Below are 20,528 nucleotides of genomic sequence, written 5' to 3' on the forward strand. Positions count from 1 at the left end.
CCCGCCAGAGCCGTGAAGGAGCAGCAGCAGCAGCAGCAGCTCCGTTTGCTTCGAGCAGTTTTCGTGCCGTCGAATGAAAACAATCGTCGACGTTCGTTCGAGCGCCGCCACCGTCGTGCATCTTGAGACGTTAAAGCGCGTCGCACCGTCGCTACTCGCCGTCGTGCATATCCTCGTGAGCGCGTAGTCGCGATAACCGTACGTCGTCGTCGCGGTACCCGTCGCGACGGTTAACCTTAAAGGAAGCGGCGGGTGCGGTAGTAGTGGGCCCCTCCGAGGCAGGCCAAGTAAACCCGTCGTCGGTGCGCCCGTCAAGGGTGATCACGGCGGAGAGGTGTGACAAGGGAAGTGCATAGTCATCGATGTGAGAGCTGAGGACGACGAGAAAGAGCCGCTGGCGTAGAGGGAGCGAGAGAGAGAGAGAGAGAGAGAGACAGCGGAGAGGTAGAAACATCAGGCCGACGATCGAAGCTCCGTCAGGGAGCACCAGGTACGTGATATAGTCATACTTTGCATTCCGAACTTTCCGCGACTTCCGGATGCGCTGTATTCCAGCCGCCGAGCCGGCCCGGCCCTTCGCGCGACTCGATAGCCAAGAACCAACATGGCGGCCGTCTAGGCCTACGCTGTCAAAATCTTTGCTTGCCGTTATTTCGACCGTACGCCGTCCCGGCGTCATGACGCCGATTCCGTCGCGAAGGCGAGCTTGCCGGGCGTCGTGGAGTGCGCCGAAGAGATACCGCGTCGTAAAGTCGCGTTACGTCGCGCGAAAGCCACCGTCTCGGCGCACGCGAGAGCGAGTGAGAAAGCGAAGGAGAAAGAGTGTAGAGTAGAGAGAGAGTGAGAAGGAGATAGGTAGGGCGAGGGAGGGAGGGAGAGAGCGAGCGCGAGCGACTCGTAACGCTTCGATTTCACCTCGTTTCTTGTCGTCTGCCGTAGTATACGACGTCGTGGCGCTTACATTCATGACACACGTCTCGACGTTTGCATGGTTTCATCGACGTCGCTTGACGTCCCGACGAGATGAACTCATCGCGCGGTGCACGAACACGCCGAAAATAGATCAAACGTCGCAATTATGCTGACGTCTGGATGCATTATCGATGGAATCATTGATCGGGTGCGAAGCTCTTTCTCTCTCTCTCTCTCTTTTCGCGAGCGAGATCCACGAGCGGACACGCGATGCGCGAATTTCCAGGGGCTCTCGAAAAGCGCACAACTCGCCGCAATGAGTCAGAGCAGGCGCGCGAGCGATAACAAGACTCTTCCTGCGTCTCGCCCAGCGACTTTCCTCGTTTGAAGGATTTTCGCGAGGGTCGACTGTCACTTTTACCTTGTAACACCGGCTTCACGCTCTTTCGCGCTTCTAAAATTAACCGAATTTTTTTGCCACGAACCGGTACTGATTCTGATGCCGTTAACGATTGAGAAGAAATTATTCGAAGTCATAATTTACTTGTTCAGTCTTTAACTCTTTCATCGTATATTTCTGAAAAGTCGCTTGTATCACATGCAAAGTTGTATTGACCCTAATGATTTTCTAAATTCTTGATCTGAAAAACTGTAAAAGGAAATAGGTTGATAAAATTTAGAATAATGTGCAAATTTTCTACTTTAATATTTGATTATGCATTTATGGAAAATCAAGTTTTAAGTTATTGAGAAGAATATTCAAATTTTCGACGCACTTCTCTTCGTTATAGTTTTTCAAACACAACTTACTGAGTCTATCTTACTCATAATACGGTCGAAAGGTTCTCTCAAGAAACGCGTTAACGTTCCTACAGGTCGAGTTTTCGTACTGAGAGCTGAGAAGTTCTGTCATGAAAGAATAACACGTTGCGGAATGTCCTGTACAATGTATTCGAGAGGGTTGTGCGCGATCGAGGCTCGAAATTGCGCGAGAATCAACGCACTCGGCCTCGGGAATGTTTGCGCGTACGGATACACCGGTTCTCCTTCGGCGACGCAAGACCAGTGACGTCTGTTTGACGACGGCACGGGTTATCTCGCGGTGCACAATGCGCGTAACGCGAGTCGCCTTGCATAATATACGAGGCTCCCGCGAAAACAAAGTTCGCGCCTGTTCGGCGTAACCGGCGAGTTAGGTTCTCGCGTTGTGAGAACGCGAAGAGATCGGCGCAAGAACATCTATTGTTCCTTGCGGTGCGCGAATTCATTGCGAATACGATTGTTGTCGACTAAACTTTGTAGCGAGAGTGACGAGACCTCGATGCTGCTTAATTCTCTGAATGCGGTGGGATTAAGTGTCCGACGCAATAATTAATTTCGACTTGAGACTCGGATTAATTGTCAAAAATATCGCAAGTTTTTTTTTTATTTATTTGTTTATCATATAATACAGTGACTACAAATCAATTTTCAAAATATTTTCCCTTATTTTCTATAACCTTCTGCCACCTTTCGGGCAACTGTGGGATTTTTTCACGAAAGAAAGACATCGGTTTGGAAGCAATGAATTTATTGAGTCATTTTTGTATTTCTGCTACATCTCGAAAGCGCTCTCCTGTTAAGGAGTGCTGCATCGACCGGAATAGGTGATAATCCGAAGACGCCAGGTCGGGAGAGTACCGCGTGTGGAGGAACTTCCCAGCCCAAGTTAATGATGGCTTATTGATTGATGGTGGTCTGAGCAACGTGTGGCCTAGCACTGTCGTGCAGCAAAAAGCTTTCCGACTCCCTTGCCTAGTAAATAGTCTTTTCCCCTCAATTTTGTCGGCCAAATCATTCAATTGTTGACTGTAGCGTTTTGAGACGGGTTTTCATTCAACAACGCTTCCAAATTGTCGATCTCAAGCTTTCATGGCGTTCCAGAGCGCGGTCGATCACTCACGTCAAAATCACCGTTTTTAAAGTGATGAAACCAATATTTGCATGTATTGTGGGACACAATATTTTACACAAGAACATTGTTTCCCAATATGCATGTTTTCCAAACTTGCTTTAGCAGTATTTTTTTCTTATTGTTGGAATTTATATCGAATGCAGTGTCGAATATGAAGTTTTTCGTCGCTCATTATATCAACTATTATTTTTAAGGTTACATGCATCATTGAATCAAAATGATGGCGTTTTAGAAAGTTCAATACCAACCTTACAGAAACATAAAACGACGAGAAAATATTTCAATTTAAAATAGTTACGTTAGAGGGCTGAAAAAAACTAAAACTTTTGCATACACCTAATATTATGAGCATAGTTTATAGAAATGGCGAACATGAATTATAAAAAGCAATTGTGGTTCGTTTGCTTCTCAATCGGATTAAGATTACTCTTTGCCCGATAATAGCACTAATTTCTATTTCACCTCTCGCTAAATATCGATTTTGAGAATGGAAAGCGTGATGCAACACAAAGTCTCTGAATTTTCTTACACAATGACTGATGCTTACGTTTGATTTCTGTTAACGTATACGTGCTGAACTTGCATTTCATCAGGTAATCGATATTTTCTACGGTACGAGCGACTCGACATCGACTAAAAATAATTTACATTGAACTACATTTATGCAGTTTAAAATTCAGTTCCGTGATCCTCCGTTATTTTAACACGCTAATGAGCTTTCTTTGAATCCCGCGAATTATCTGATTGCCTTTTCGGGAGCGTGAAAATTTTGACGTCGGGCGGATATCCGGAGAGCACCCTTTCCGCCGCGATGATTAGCTTTATCATTAGGGCAGATAATGTTTCTTCTTTTCTCTTCACTGTTATTGCCGCGGCTTTTATCGCGAAACTTCAACGATCGCCTCACCTACGTCCATTGGAGTCACGCAGGGAAAATGACCAATAGCGAACAAAAAGAGAGACAGGAAGAGCACGGCAACTCGCGTAGAACTTGGAGAGAGCGAGAGAGAGAGAGAGAGAGAGATGGCCTTTGACATATCTGCAATGATAAACATCAAACCCAGTGGTCTTAGGCTAACGACCGTAATAAGTGAGACCGAAAATAGCGGCGAATGGAAAAGTAGACTGGCAAGAAACAGGCGAGCGTAGCGCGTTACAGGTGTCGCGTTATTGAGATTATTGAGGTTTACTTTCACAACTAAGGACTAAGGAGGGTAAGCGGCCAGCATCCGATCCTGAGGGGAATAAAGCGGGGAAAGAAGCATGTTACGACGCGTCGCGTTCCGTCTTGCGATTGGTTGGCCAATTGATGCGGCAGCTGTCTTAATCGTCTTTAATTGCTTCGGAATATAAAGTCGTCGCTGAAGACAAGTGGCATCTTCAGCTCAATTGACAGCGTTCCACTTGAGACTCGTCAGCGATGATATCTGTGTTATCGATATACTCTCCCGATTGGTCGGTTGGGCATTTGACATACGCTCATGTATATTCGTGCAAACTTCCTGGTCTACATTACGGCGGGACATTCGGGTGAAACTCACTTTCCTGTAAATTAATTTACGCAAGTTTGAAGCATCCGTTTCTCACAAAAATATCGCCACCAGTCAATCGGTCAGTCACGCCTCTCCAATCGAAAGAGAGTCTTTCGCGCCGCGAATTGAATATTGTTTTCGGTCCCGCGACTGCGATACTTGCATAGGAGGTTAAACTTGTCCGGGACTGTCGTTGCTCTACTCGTGCGGTCTCGTATAATTTCATCGCGGCAGATAACGTCACGTGCGCGCCGAACGGCGGCGACAAGCTCACGCAGATGTGCCTCTCCGATAGAAAACACACCAGAGCCCCTTAATAACGATCGTGGTTTACAGGACGGTTAGTAGGTCGCGCTACTTAGCCAATGCGAAAGGGTCAATGTATTCGAGCTGGATGATGCGTCCCTCCGTTAAACCCCTCTTCAGTCGCCCCGCAGCCCTCTTTCCTCCCACGGGCTCACGTCCTGTTCCTTCACCGCGTCCCTCTCACATCATGACCGTCCCTATCAACGACGGTATCGTAACTTCTGCTGCGTCCAACGAGCGAGAAGGCGCAAAACGAGCAACGACAAAAAAAAAGTAGAAATAAAAAAGCGGATTGTTGGTTTAGCAGCAGTTGGTATTCGTCAATTTCTTCCCTACGTTGAAATTCAATTTAAATCGTACAAATTGGATGATCGTCCACGTCCTTCCATGGGATTCGGAGCGCGCTCGTGAACTTAAATGTTTACATGGCGACTGTCACACGCGATAACGTTTCGTGCTCGATCGTACGAATCATCGAGTTCCTGGGACACTGGCGCGTCGTTGGCATTTAAACAAAAAAAAAAGTCTCGTGGATATGCTATATGCGGCAAGCGATTCTTGGCGCATTTAATGACGTCACTCGACTGCGTTAAACTAGGACAGAGTTTAACACGAGGTTCTCGGTATATTCGAATGCGATAAAAGTAAGCCGGGACGCGCTTACAGTCGGATTTGGTCCTTTGCCATCCGGCTGTCTCCGGCGATTTCTCTAAATCCGACTGACGTGTGTCTTCCGTGTCCATGGTTAGTAGAAATCCGTCGCGAAAGCCGTCACCTCGGACTTTCTTCTCCCGACACACTATTTTCATTCATAAAAGTAGCACTACGGGACGATTCCATTTTCTAGCGTGGACCCGCATTCGCGGTATAATACTGTTCATTGATGTCCAAGCTATACGATCAATATTATATGCCAGACCGTATTGAATGCAATTTATACGGTCCAGTTGTTGCTCCTCTCTCAGCGGTATGCGACCAATCGCGAGAATCACGCGCCCATTCGGGAGCATTTCTTTAATCGGACGGCCTTTCATATAGATGAATTTTTCTTTCTCTTTTTTTTATCGTCTGTAAGCCGCGATGTTCCGCCACTGCAACACCCACGCGATGACACGCTTAAAAAAAGGTGTCGTGTTAGATATTGCATTAGGTCCTAATATAGAAACGAGGACGTCTCGGTCTCCCCCAGTGTGTAGAAATTAACGAACAATGCTGGCGCCATGCGGCCTGCTTCGGGTTATTTTCTGACGTCACGATCCATCTCCTGACGTCATTCATCTGCCGTCACCTTCTTCTCCCCTCTCTCTCTCTCTCTCTCTCTCTCTCTCTCTCTCTCTCTCTCTCTCCGTCGCGTCTCGCGTGCGCATCGCTTCTTCCCCCGTTTAGATTTCGATGACCCGTATGGAATAGGAAAGCATTTACTACATTTGTATCCATCTCGCTATTTCGGTTCGACAGAACGTAAGCTACTGAAAAAACTTAGAAAAATAGCATTCGAAAAAGTGAGCGAGCGCTACTCAAGGCTCGGCACGAACGTTGATCAATCGATCGATGCGTTTGCGTCATCGCGTATTTTAATTTGTCGGCATAGGAATGGACAATCATCGGTTGATGAATTGATAATATATTATTTTTTTCTTAGAGAATCGATTATCTTTTCGATATTTTTAAAATTCGTTTTTCCTTATACAGTTTTTTCTTCGATGTTACTAGATTTTATTACTAGGCGCTTACGTTTAGAAGACACAATGGTAGGAGCAGTTATAATTAATTATTTTAAAAGAAGTTTGGTAAGAATATATAATTTACACTAAAAGAGAAAAACGAAAACATGCACATACCACGGAAAATGTAGCCTAATGGCATTTTCCGTGGTATGTGCACATTTTAATTTTTCTCTGTACAAATTACATTTTCTTACTAAATTTGTTTCAAAATAATTGTCTCCAATAATATGTTACCTAAAAACCCGGATTTTGCAATTAGGCTCTCAAAAATTTATAATAAATGAAAATGCAAACTCTCAGTACCGCGAGTGCACATCCTGGAGTGTAGTATGAATCCGTTTTCTCATGTATTATAAATTTTTAGGGCCTTAATTGAAAAATCCGGCTCTGCACAAGGCTAGATACGTTTGCAAGAAAGATTTAAAAAATAGTTTGATGAGCAAATATGATTTCTTTGAGTTGAAAACAGATGCAACGGAAAGTATAGCCTAGCGGCTGCACTTTAATGCAATCGATCTTTGTCTCCTGCCAGGCCTTAGGTTTTATGTCCACGATGTATCTCGGACAGAATTGTTGGTCGGATATAAAAGTTACTCGAAATTACTGAAAATTGTAGTACATTTCAAAAATCTACTAACATAAATACTAAATCTCGGTCCAAGATCTAGATCGTGGCCACGAGGCCTCAAAAGATGGAGTTATGGATATAATATCAAGATAAAGGTAAAAATTAATTGATTATTATCGTTAAAAAATTTATAGGCATAAATTTTTTGATAGGAATACATATTTTTAAGTTATTATTAATGTTTAAAAAAAAATGGATACTTATTTTTTCAAAAACACTCGTCACTACGTCGACTATTCTCTGTGCCAAAGTGAAACATTTAACTGTCTATGGTCAGAATTGGGCTCAAACTAACGAACCGGTATAACTTCAAAAATTACATGAATCATTATGGATTGTTGTAACTCGCTCTCAAAAAAAGCAGAAGTCCGGTATAGTGGGATAAAAGTATGCTGCAGTTTTTATTAACTTAGTTTCACTAAGTGAGGAGAGCCTGGTCGACTTTGACAGGAGTATTGAATCGCAGAAGAGGAACGTAAAATCTAGAAGAACTTAATAAAGTATCAACCGAAAATTGGCTGCCGTAAATCAAGTTACATCTCGGGTCAGGCGAGATTACGGGGCACAAAGGTTTGACCAGAGTTTATCGGGCTAGAGGTTCATGATGGTAAACCGTGAAACAATTAACCAGACACCCAAGAACGCTACTTGGCGAGAGAGGCACCCTTGACAGGTGCAACGTTGACGACCGACCTGCCGGTCTGTCGACCAACTGTCGGCTCGCACACTATGCACGCGACCTTCAACTTGTCTCCTTTTACCCCGATGCCCTAAACAGTCGTTTGCCAAAGAAGACATCGACGAAGTGTATGCATTCGGGGTACTTGGCAGCTTCGCGATTGTGTACGCTCGGTTTGAAACATACGAGGAAATTGGGGAGAGATAGAGAGAGAAAGAGGGAGCAAGATCGTGTTGGACGTTGACCCCCGCGCAGCTCAACTGTTGCTCCCATTCGTGCATCCGGGAGTTCGCCGAAGGGAGACGGCCTAGGGAATTTGATAATAGACGAGCCTTCCGTTAAGCTGAGTGTCCGCTCGACGAACTTGGACCTGTGAACGACGACCGAACGAAAAACGAAGAAAAGAGAACTCGTGACACACGGCAGAAGCACGAGTTTTTCGTGTTACTCGCCGACGTATTTTTGTCGAGGTTGAGAATGAAAGGTTCTGGAGTAGAAGATTAGAGACGTCGGTTTGAATGCACCGTTTGGTAAACAGGCGAAAAAGTTGTCGAGCATCCTAGCCTTTCGAGCGATCTCTTCTAGTTCTTTCTTCGCCACGTCGAGAACGAACTTTAAAGACCCCATTCAAAGACCTGGGTTGATCTGGCATTGACTGTTGCCGGTCGAGACCTGGCAAAGTGCCATCTGTCAGCCACGATACGACGAGCTATTTTGAATGGTAGTATCGATTTGGACCAATCTCACTTCTCGATACGGTGATTGACCAAACGCCGATTCAAGGCTAATCCGCGTCTCTAATCGAAGCTCCAATCGTTATCACACCCCTAATCAACAACACATGACGCAGTATCGCCGGTCGCCACGGTCGTTATCAGTGTCAGTTATCCGACTCGGGGAGACTGCGTTTCATATTTAACATTCGTTCAATTTTTATTATTTGTATAGACGACGTAATCGGACCTGGGAATTCCGCATATTCATAACGACCGTCTTCTTTCCCGACGTAACACACACATTGCGATAATTTGCTCCAAGTTCCCTTCGCTGGCGAATGGTTCTCGGTTTACTCAGCTCCTGCAACTAACAGCACGGCCAATCATCATCATCAGCATCATTAACGACATTAGTCGGAGCAGCAACCTGTCATCGAGAGCGACGACGGCGTCCTCTCGATACCGGGTGGTCGGACGGTCGGTATACGGGCGCCGTGGCGCCAGCGTCGTCTCTTCCACCTCTCCTGCGGCTCGTCCTCCCGGCCGGCCCTCTCTCGAAACCACCACGTCCTTCCTTGGGTGTGGTTCGAGATCGAAACGTCTCTCGTCGTAGAGTGCGGAGCGCGCGTTCTGTGCCGTCTCGGCTCCCTCATCCTGACGTCGGTCTCGCCACGTTCGACGGCCGGTTCCGCGAGAGACGCGTGCGGATTCTTGCGGAGTGCGAGCGAGCGAACGAGCGAGCCGAACGTGCAAAGGGTGTACTGAAAGAGCGCAAGAGAGGGAGGGAGAAAGAGAAAGAGAGTGACGGAGCAAACGAGTGGGGCGGACCGCACGACGACGTTCATCGATTCGTCTCGCGCTACCACGGTTGTGCGAACCGCGGCAGAAAAAGCAAGTCCGCGCCGACAAGCACCGCGTCTCGTCCGTGCATCCCGTACGGTGCGTGTAGAACCTCTCCGTATCGGGAGCCACGGTACCGAGTGGTACTGGCGATTATAGCGGGTATCTGGCAGAGAAACGGACTGAGTGGCTTGTAACTGGAAGTGGAACTAGAAATAGAATTGGAGGCAGTCGTGATCGTGGAGTCAGTTCCTCCAGTTGGCTCGCAGCGGCGCTGACAAACTCCCCCGGAACTTCTTCGGCGCTTCTACGCCGGTGGAAAAGTGCGTACTCCGTTGCGCGATTCGCGCGTTGACAGGCACAACGTGGCGGTGACGAGCGGCACTTCTGACAGGGCTGCACGTCCTCTTCGACCCGGTGCCGGCCCTACGAGGAGAGGTTATGCCGCCACGGGCTCGATGACGCTCTGACAGCAGCGACGACGGTGGTGGTGGTGACGGTGGGACGGAGCGAGTGAGTTCCATCGATGCGTGTGAGCCTCTGCTTCCGCCTCGGCGCCCTCGTAGGCGAGGACGTCGCCTCTTTTTTGTTCTCCCCCGCTTCCCTCCCTCTCTCATTCTCTACCGCTGATCGAAGCCACCGAGAGAGAGAGAGAGATTCTCGATTATTAGCGAGACAATGGCGTCCGCCGCAGGAAAAAGCGGAAGAGTGATACTACGTGACGTCGCTCGCGTTCTCTTCTCTTGTCAATAGCTTTCCCGTTATCGATAACGCGCGAAATCTTGATCCCGCGATTTGGCAGGGACCGCCGTACGCGGCGATCGTTATCAGTCATTCGACGATGATGCTCTCGTATATAAATGCGGCTTCGACACCACATTTGCTCTTTCTCTCTCTCTCTCTCTCTCTCTCTCTCTCTCTCGAGAACGTAATGGTCGACAGCGGTTCTTTCTCGTTGCAGCCGTGAAAATAAGAGATTCGAAGAACACGAGCAACATGATCCTCCCCGGTCTTCGTCGTAACTTGGCAGAGACCGATGTACACAGTGAATATCCATCATTCGCCGATAATATTCACGTAGCATCGAGTGCAATGCAGTTCTAACGGCGAAATCACATCCTAGCCGACATGCACGTTCTCTGCTTCTCCGCTCCCGAGTATAAATGAATGTTCTGCTCCGGTGAAAGAGGAGAGAACGTAGAAAGCACAAGTTTATAACCGTGAGTGATATTCTGGTTCTTTCGCAAGGTTACACGAAAGTGGCATGCTCGATATCGGTTTTCGGTGTCATCAATTGACCCCGTTCTCTTTATCTACGTATGTATTTTTTAAAAGACGCGTATATAAGCGTATATTATCTTTCTTCTTTAATTGGAGTTTTGATCGAAGCCACCTTCTCCGTACGACGGCTTATAATTATCGAGCTCAACAAGGAATGTTAATTTCCATTGGATGATCTGATTCGCAGTCATCCACTGTTATTTCTTCTACCTACAAGAACTTATGACATCCTGGAAATACTTCCCACGATCCTCCTCTGCCACTCCGGGCTGTTTACTAGAATTTCTCTTCTTTTTTTCTCACGGACAACACGTGTGCGAACAATAGAGGACTTATTCCACAGACAGCATAGTCAATGTAAAAATCTTCATTTAGTGCGTTTGGATCAACGTGGTTAGATCCAAATAATTCGCGTTAGGCGATGCAAAGTTAGAAAAGCGGCTGCTTTCCACTCGCATTTGCGCGTGCGCCGGACTTGGCTCTCGTCGGCTCTGGAAAATGAGAACACCTCGCGTTGGATCGACAACCCTCGGTTTCCCCGGGTCGCAAGATCCCGCGGAGGTGAAGGACGCGCATCGAATGCCCGTGCCTGTGACTATTTGAACGCGATCGGTTATGCCGGTTTGCATAGCGTGGCAGAGACGGAGAAACAGCTCTTGGGTCCAAGGTTGCACAGTATTCGCGAATATTTATAATATCTTGCTCCCGATAGGGAAGACCGAAATCTCCAATATCGATAAAATTCGAACAATACACATCCAGAAAGGCATCGTTGAGATAAAAGTATAAGGTGGAAGAGAATTAAATTATCGTTTTACCGTCTATTTTCTCGGTCCACGTGGATGCGAGAAGAATATCCGGTATTTATTATATAATATCTCCACCTTTCTACGCTTGCGACCCGTAGCGCAACATCATTGATCATTAATTGCCGTTCGAGTAAACTTTCGAATAGAATCGATGTCAGGCGTAACGACACGCGATCCGACCTATATGTTATGGAACTTCACGTAATTAAGATGATCATTTGAAGTGTTGATAAGAAGTTTTAATATAGATGGGACAACAGCTCGATAAAACCTTCCAGACATGGAGATTTCCTCTAAACAAAGACGAATACCGTTATGTTCTGCGCGATTCTATTGCCAGTGTATTTTTCAAATATCAATATTACATTACTATTCTCCCGACGATGGCGAAAAAGTTATATTCCGACAAAAACACCAGGCAAAAATCGGTAACTTATCTTGAATGGAAATGGCGAACGTGTCAGTACTTTTCAGTCAATTATTGGTTTTCCGAGCATCAATATTACATTGCAATAACTAGTTACACCGGCGTCGAACGATCGTTCGTCCTCGCGGCGGTGATACACGTTGCGCGTTTGACGTTTTCCCCGAGGAAAAGTATGTGCCGGCGAGAACATGAATCTCGTCGCGAAAACTCGGGACGGGGAGGCCGCGATAAAAATATCTGCGCACGCGGTGCGGCCAAAATATTTTTAGCCAGCCGATAATTATATTTTGTTTTTTTTTTTTATGTACCGACGTGCGTATGTATGTGCCTGTGTGATAACAGAGGAATTGCGATTAGCTGAGAACGAAACTACTAGATATTATTTCGATCAAAACGCCGAGCACTTGTGAATGTTTCGTTAGCGTACATCAACGTAGATAAGTCTTCCATCCTGTGTATCGATAATAATATATACTGATGCATTAATTAAAATAACGTTCCTCCACACATAGTGATATTAAAGTAAGCGCGCGCTGCAATCGTTTACTTTATGGACACTCGTGTCATTCTCGCGAAAACTAGTTCGCCGAAACCGAAGTGTTCCTTGTTTTTCCTCCCCTTGTTTTTTTTTTCGTTCTTTTTTTATTTTCATACACGGACGATACGAATTAACGCACGTCTGGAAATAACTATTTATTTGCATTGGCGCGTTACGCTCGAGAGCGGCACACGTGCCAATTAGTATCAAGCCGGACGAGCCAAACGAATGCGCGTGTTTAAGTTAGATGGAGATATTCTCTCATTTGTCATTATCGAGATATAAATATTTAGCAGCATCTGTCGATGTTTCTTACACTTCTCCGATGCTTCTCGCATTTCCCTTAGGGGCATGTAGATTTCCACGACGTTGTGTGCACAAGAGCGTACTGTGTGCCGCGTGCAAAATCGACGCAATTATCTATTACAGTCATTAAGGAGCTGCGGTAATTCTCCGGATGACGTAGGTTCGCTTTCGGTATGCCGTCGGCTGCTTTTCCTCCTGCCGCAGCAAAACCTCACGCGACGCTCGCGTGAGAGACGTCCCGTTCAACACCCGCGGTGTATCTCTCTCGTACACGTTAGATAAGATCCGAAAATTTAACACCTTCGTGATTTCTTTCTCAACGGAGCGATAGATCTTCGCGAGTGCCCGACAATTGACTCTTTGTGTCCATTGAATTATCACGGTGAATCGGCATCAGCACTCGATGATTATTTTATTCGCCGTCGTTCGACGTGAAAGAAAAAACCAAACATCTACTTGATGAATTTTATCGGAAACGATACCATGAAAAGACATGTTTATCGCGTAACGGTTTAGGTTCTACTTATGCTTATCGGGGTTGAGATAACATGTGTAGGTTAAGCTGTTACTAATACTTATTGGTCGTGACTGACCAATCTGGTACTTCGAATTTCAGGGGTGGCAACGGTCTCGTCGGAGAGTGTCGAAGCTGGCGCGTGGGACGGCGGAGTCAACGGTGGTCTGGCTCTGGTTCCGGTGGTAGCGGCGGAAGCGGAAGCCGCGGCAGTAGCGATAGCAGGAGGAGGCGACGAGGAAGTGGGGCCGGGAGAGGCTGGTGGAAGCCGCGACTTCGGTAGGAAGAGACGCGATCTTCATCCTCATCTTTATCCTCTTCTACCTCTTTTTCGTTCCGTTCCACCCTTGCACGGGGGTGGTAAACTCCGTCGGCCACCGGAAGTACTGTCGACGGCGTGACATCAGTCCTGCGATCAACTTCCTCGCGCAAGAAGGCGTCGTAGATAAGAACCACCCATCCGTCATCATCGTAGAAATTACATTCTGAGCCCTCCCGACGAGAGGAGACAGCGCCCTGTCATCCTCCCCTTCTGCCGTCGCGCGCGACACACCAGTACCTCGGCTCCACTAACGGGTGCTCGTAAGCCTCGCGCGTCATCAGCCAGACACCATGAACGAGCTTGACAGCCTTCGTCAGGAGTCGGAGACGCTGAAGAATGCCATTCGGGTAAGTACCCATTCGCCTGTTTCGAGATTATTGTTTTTCTCTCGCATCTTAAAATCCGTCGAGAGGTCTGTACACTTAAAATGCTTGGTGTGAGTAGTCATGTGGAAGAGCTCAACTATTTTCATCGAATTTTCTCTCTCAAAGACACTTTGTTTTTAATTAAAATATCGAGATCTTTACGTTTGTCTATTTTGTTGTATCACCTCTGATTACACATTTGCTAAAGAAAACAATTTCTTAGATCTCTTGCGACGAACTGTGATACGGGTATGAAGCAGATCCATTGAAAACGCGGTGAAGCAACACGTTAACTCGTGCTTGCAATCTTTAATACAATAAACTTTTCTTAGACGCGATATTTTATCTGCCCTCTCTTTATAAAATCTGTTCAATTTATTGTCTTCTTGCGCCGGTTCTTGTTATCCTACACTCGTTCTCTCCCGGCTTTCTCCGTTTCCGATGCTAGAGCAGGTAAATTGTACATTTTTGCCGATGAGAGATCCTCGTCTATGGCGAATAGCTTTCTGTACAGTTGTGAGGATATGGAGTGGTGGTGGTGGTAGTGTGGTGGTGGTAGGGCGCGGCATAACCGTTGCTTCTCTGATCAATACGCCACCATCCCTCTCTCTCACACTCCATGTCTTGTTCCTTCTCTCGATGTATTCGTCTCTCTTTCTTCTCTGCCCTCCTCCTCCTCCCTTGTACGTATATAAAATGTACGCGCTCGTACAATATGCGCAGAAATATGTACTTGCGATAAAAGGAACACGCTATCGGCCTTGTTTGCTAATTGTTCATCACGCGTGCGCCTCTCTCTTTTTCTCTTTCTTTCGTTTTGTATTGTTGTTTATCAAATAAAATTTCCAATATGCGTTGTAATAACAAATACATATACTATAAATGATAAAATGTGTTTATGTTTAACCTTATATAATACAGATTTTATAATTAATTGATCTATGAATTTATGTTTTTCGCAACTTTTTGTTAATGCGAATTAATTTATTTCATATCTTTTCAAATGAAATATATATTGCCGACATGATAAGTTCTGATTGAAATTAATTATATTTAACTTTAATATATTTTTTTCTTTCAGAAATTATTTAGTAACAACCTCTTTAACGTAAAGAGATATATAATTGGATCACTTTAAGTACCGCTGCGTTATGATCTGATCTTCAACTCGAAAGTAAAATTGCGGATTAATAAAGGACACGCGAGTATCGTCGACAATTTACAGGAATCTTTATCCTCTTTGTCCTAAACCTTCCTCTTTTCCCCTTCAAATTCATGGGAATCTCCAGCGTTCTGTTTATTTTAGCATCGTTCTCGGTCTTGAGCGTCTTTTGATCCTTATATAACATCTATGCCTGAACGTGATATTAAACGAAATTTTCGCGTGAAATTTATTGAATTTTCACGACGACGCGCGCATTTACTACCGACGCGCATCTTTAGAATGTTACTTTAAAGTGACGCGCGAAATCTTGCAGCTTCAATTATCGCTGAATACACGACAGTGTAGATAAGACTTCTCCCGATGTTCTACACGACCAACGGCAATGAGAACGAACGATTATATACAATACGATGGATCTCTTTCTTATCGCGCTATCGCATCGCGATGCACATTAAGGATCGTATGCATAATTAAGAAATATGCGTCTATTTCATTCCGCAGGATGCTAGGAAAGCAGCATGCGACACGACCTTGGTCCAGGCCACGTCGGGCATGGAACCTATCGGTCGCATACAAATGCGTACGAGACGTACGCTTCGCGGTCACTTAGCTAAGATTTATGCGATGCACTGGGGAAGTGACTCCAGGTATGACATCAGACGCCAGTATCCGCAAATATTGACGTCTTAGCATAAATTCGAGATCTCACTAGCGATTTCCGTGGTAGCAGGATTCACAGATGCGACATAGTACAGATGTTTTATGACTCAAATGGATATATCTTTTAGAATTTACAAAGCTTTGATATTTTCGAGTTATGAAACGGTATCAGAATAGAGAGAAAACAAATCTTTTTGCTTCTCCACACAAACTGAATTTTCGTCAAAATGTTGTCGTTTCTCCTGTATAGGAATCTAGTCTCCGCATCGCAAGATGGCAAACTGATTGTCTGGGACAGTTATACCACCAATAAGGTTCACGCGATCCCATTACGGTCGTCATGGGTAATGACTTGTGCGTACGCGCCCTCGGGTAGTTACGTAGCGTGCGGTGGGCTGGACAATATTTGTTCCATCTATAGCCTTAAAACTAGGGAAGGTAATGTGCGGGTGAGCAGGGAACTGCCAGGTCACACCGGCTACTTATCCTGCTGCAGATTTTACGATGACAACCAAATTGTTACGAGCTCCGGTGACATGTCCTGGTACGTATTACTTCAACGCTTGCCTTCTAAAGCAGCTGTAAAGAATTTCCTTTATATTTTATAGACAACTATGAATTTTCCTCTTCCATTTTCTTCTAATTGAAAAGAAGAGATTGCAAGTGTATGTTTATTTTCGAATGCTTTTTATGCGTATAAAGAATTAATAAATGAAAGAATGACTAATAATAATAATATACAGAAATTTATAGTAGAAATATAATTTGATGATAAAAATATGTAAAAGTACGTTAAAAACCTCGTCCCTTTGTACCTCCTCATCCCAGATTTCTTCCATCGAATAAATATGACCTTCGAAGACTGCTATCTAATACCTCATACTACATGATGAACTCTAAATTGTACTGACTCAGTGCTCTATGGGACATTGAGACTGGACAACAGTGCACATCTTTCATCGGGCACACCGGCGATGTGATGTCTTTGTCTCTGGCGCCGGACACGCGTACCTTCGTGTCCGGTGCGTGCGATGCCAGCGCAAAACTGTGGGATATTCGCGAGGGATCCTGCAAGCAGACGTTCCCGGGTCACGAGAGTGACATAAACGCCGTCACGGTAAGACATCTGCTCGCAAATTTATCAAATAAAAAACAAGTTGTTACTTTGCGCCGCCGTTACCTCGTCATTGTGTCACTGTCATTGCCAATGTCATTATTTAAGTTCGTTCCGTAATGTATTCCCTATGAGAAAGTGTCATTTAACGGTATTCTTCCATAGTTTTTCCCGAACGGATACGCTTTCGCGACGGGCTCGGACGACGCTACTTGCAGACTCTTCGATATTAGGGCGGACCAGGAACTTGCAATGTACAGTCACGACAATATCATTTGCGGTATCACCAGTGTAGCTTTCAGCAAAAGCGGTAGATTATTGCTGGCGGGCTATGATGACTTCAACTGCAATGTCTGGGATTCCATGAAGACGGAGCGAGCTGGTAGGTCTTAACGGTTATCTCTCCGAACGATCTTCCTCGGGAGAGAAGAGAGATTTCGTTCGTGGCTCTCCTCTCGACGATGATTTCTTTTCCCTTTCCGTTCACTCAATTTCAACATGTTTTAATATCAGGTAGCATTGTGCTTTTATGATATTTATATAGAAGGAAAATGATTGTTATGATTCTGTCTCTTAGGAATCCTTGCTGGACATGACAATCGCGTGTCTTGTCTCGGCGTTACAGAAGATGGTATGGCGGTAGCGACAGGCTCCTGGGATTCCTTCCTACGCATTTGGAACTAACTTGGGGCTCACCCCAGGGCGTTTCCTCACAGAACCAAATGCAGCCAATCAGCATACAGTATAAAAATCAAGTACCACCGTCTGACCACCGAGCAAGTCGGCGTGCCAGCAGCTACGACGCTGACCTACAACCCGCCAGGTTCACCGGAGTTGACGCTGATCAGAAATTTTGAATATCCGATAAGCAGCAGCAGCGACAGCAGTAGCAACAACAATAACTACAACCTGATGAAGACCCACGACAGTGGTGGCAGCAGCGATTTCAGGAATGTTTTGGGTTGTGGTGGTAAAAGGGACTCTCGCAGGCGCATCGTAGTCGACTTGGCCTGGCGACGCGGTAAAGTCGGTGACAAGGACCATGAGTATCAACGCTTTTAGAGAGAGAATTGGCTCATACGGTCGTATCACACCAAGATCACCATCGGTAAAAGGTCACGGATACATTGGCGAAGAGCGAAACGCAAGGAGGAACAAGGCGCCACGAGGCCGACAGTAACAACTCTCTGCAACATTGGACGCGCACTTTCTTTTTCTTCTCCTCTTTCTCAAGAATATTTGGCGAACCTTCGAGGAGCACGTGCTTTTGTATTTGTTAGTTTCTTTCCCACGGGGATATTCTCAGTCAAAGATCAAAGTCCGAAGGACGGACGACAATCCTGCACCGTTGACATCGTCGAGAGATTTCCACCCATCAATCAAGCGTCAAATCCGAGCGTTCTCACTGCCGAGGAGGCACCCCGTTACAGCCGGACCGGCAGTTGGTTTGCGAGTACCTTTTTCTGCGCGCCCGAGACGAAATTGTGAACCGGACGGGACGCGTGTATACGTGACGCGCGGTGATCGCATACAGGTGCGTGTTGCGGCACGTCGCCATCCGAAAACAAAGGAAACTGACAGTTACGGTAGTCTCGCATGAGATGCGTTCAAAGTCACACGACGCACATCGAACGCACACACGTGTATCGGGTGTTAGTAGATTCACGACGAATTTGCGTACACCTGCACACAAAAAGAGGCGAGCAAGTGAACGATGGAGGGAAGGTGTAAATCGTCCACCATGAAGCTCGGGTCACACGCATCCAAGTCGCACATACTCGTCACGCGAGTTTTGCTCTCGTGCACGAGCACGAAGCTGCCGAGCGGAGAAAGGAAGCGACGAGAGAAGGAGAGACGACCACTTTTCTTACCATAATAATACGCCGACTTCGCACTTATTGATAATACTATCGCTACTATCGCTACTACTACTCTACTACTACTACTACTACTACTACTACTACCACTACCACCACGATCCCCCTCGATTAATTTCGTAGATGTACCGTTATTTATTTTGTATAGACCTCTGCCATAGGCCGCCCTGCGTCTGCGTTTTTGCGAGTGCGAGAGGACCGAGCGTGTTGTAGAAGAACGAACGAGAAATCTGTGAGCGTGAGAACGAGCGAGAGGCGCGGCCCAATCAAAACGAGACACGAGACGCACGAATAAACGTGGACGATAAATATACAGGGTGTCCAGTATGTTTCGTACATCCGCTCGTGTGTAAATAGAAGGGATTAAATTGATAGAAAAGTTAGACAGCATTATGCAAAATTCGCAATATTTAACGAGGAATTAATTATTCTGTTTGAGCTAATGAATACGCGAGAAGCGGTAGGCTGAACATATGGAAAAAAATGATGTCTTCTACCGACACGCGATCATTCACGCGTTTTCCTCCGCGGAATCTATATTTCTCCGCTATGTCTCATAGCTTTGGGCAGAGGAACGCGGCGAACAGCGATTCGCAAGTGTCACCCGCACGATCGAAGAAATCTTTCTTTCTATATCCAACTTACCGCTTCTCGTGTGTTCATTAGCTCAGACAGAATAATTAATTCCTTATTAACTATTGCAAATTTTGCATAATGATGTCTATTTTCTATCAGTTTTCTATCTGCACATGAGTGGATGTACGAAATACACCGGATACCCTGTATAGAATCGCTCCTTTGCTAAATGATTCCGAATGGTCCACTGGGTCGATGGGTTCGTCGAGAGATTGTCAGGAAGTTGAAGAGTGACGGATCAGAAAAATAGAAAGAGGGACAGAAAAAAAGGACGACAAACCTATATCGAATTTGTCGAGTCTGCTACTACACTATGAGAGTTTGAGAACGCGTGTGTGACGGGCCAGCGTAAAGTGTCAAGTACGTTTAATGTAATGTGTAATCGTTTAGTTCGTAGGTCTATACCCTAACCCCCACACCCTCCCCTTCTATCCGACTATTCTTAATTATGGTACCGGCGAGAAGGAGAAGAAGAATAACAATCTCCGACCGTCGTCTCGGCGGAGTCCCATATCTCCTCCCACTATCGATTCAGCGCCAACTAGTCCTCGTGCACGAGGCAGGCACGTGCTCTCGACGAGAGTCATGCTAAAAGTTCCTTTGAAATAGGACCCAAAGAATCGCGGGTTGAAGAAAAGGGCCGCGAGACTAAACCCTCTTTCTCCCCCTTGTCATTTTTTTTACACGCACACACACGCGCGCGTGCACGCATATACACACGCGTGCATACACACACACACACACGCATACACACATATTCGTGATTACGGTATTCTCCTTTCCTCTTCCCGCTCATCGCGTTTTGTTTGTCACGGCCTCTTTCGTAAACTCGTATTTGTACTTTTTCGATAGTTCTTAAGCTCATCGTATCTTTCCTATTTTTTCCGCGCTATCTCACCCGTTTATCTCCTCCCTTCTCCACCTGTTCTGTCCTTTTTTTTGTCGGAAATAGATGTTGAAACTGTGTATGCATTTAAAAATAATATTAATGATAATGATTAATATTAATATTAACGATGATTGTAATTTATAATTATTAATATTTAATATATAAGTACCTAAGATGAATGGTTCTTCAATATCGCAGGATTTATGGTCCAATCGCCTTCCGGCAACCACGCTCATAGCCGCTACGTCTTTTTCTTTTTTTATTTTGTTACTTTTTAATTTGTGTATTCATACACATGGGACATAGTTAGATGGGCGTTGTTACTTTTAGT

General features: G+C 45.6%; 1 protein-coding gene across 2 annotated transcripts; it reads left to right on the top strand.

Annotated features, from left to right (window-relative positions):
* The first annotated feature begins 7 nt into the window (after positions 1–7).
* LOC106743929 (guanine nucleotide-binding protein G(I)/G(S)/G(T) subunit beta-1) lies at positions 8–19,655 on the top strand. Of its 2 annotated transcripts, none has more exons than XM_014618272.1 (7): positions 8–490; positions 13,272–13,838; positions 15,523–15,668; positions 15,932–16,225; positions 16,597–16,798; positions 16,961–17,177; positions 17,373–19,655. In XM_014618272.1, the coding sequence occupies exons 2-7, from the start codon at positions 13,782–13,784 to the stop codon at positions 17,477–17,479; spliced, it is 1,023 nt and encodes a 340-aa protein (XP_014473758.1). In that variant the 5' UTR covers positions 8–490; positions 13,272–13,781; the 3' UTR covers positions 17,480–19,655. The 2 variants fall into 2 exon arrangements, with proteins under 2 accessions (XP_014473758.1, XP_014473757.1); XM_014618271.1 differs by lacking the exon at positions 8–490 and adding an exon at positions 9,031–9,807 and having other exon boundaries at positions 17,373–17,479.
* Positions 19,656–20,528: the final 873 nt, after the last annotated feature.

The sequence above is a fragment of the Dinoponera quadriceps genome, unplaced genomic scaffold, assembly GCF_001313825.1.
Source record: "Dinoponera quadriceps isolate SergipeBrazil2010 unplaced genomic scaffold, ASM131382v1 scaffold1070, whole genome shotgun sequence".
Lineage (NCBI taxonomy): Eukaryota > Metazoa > Arthropoda > Insecta > Hymenoptera > Formicidae > Dinoponera > Dinoponera quadriceps.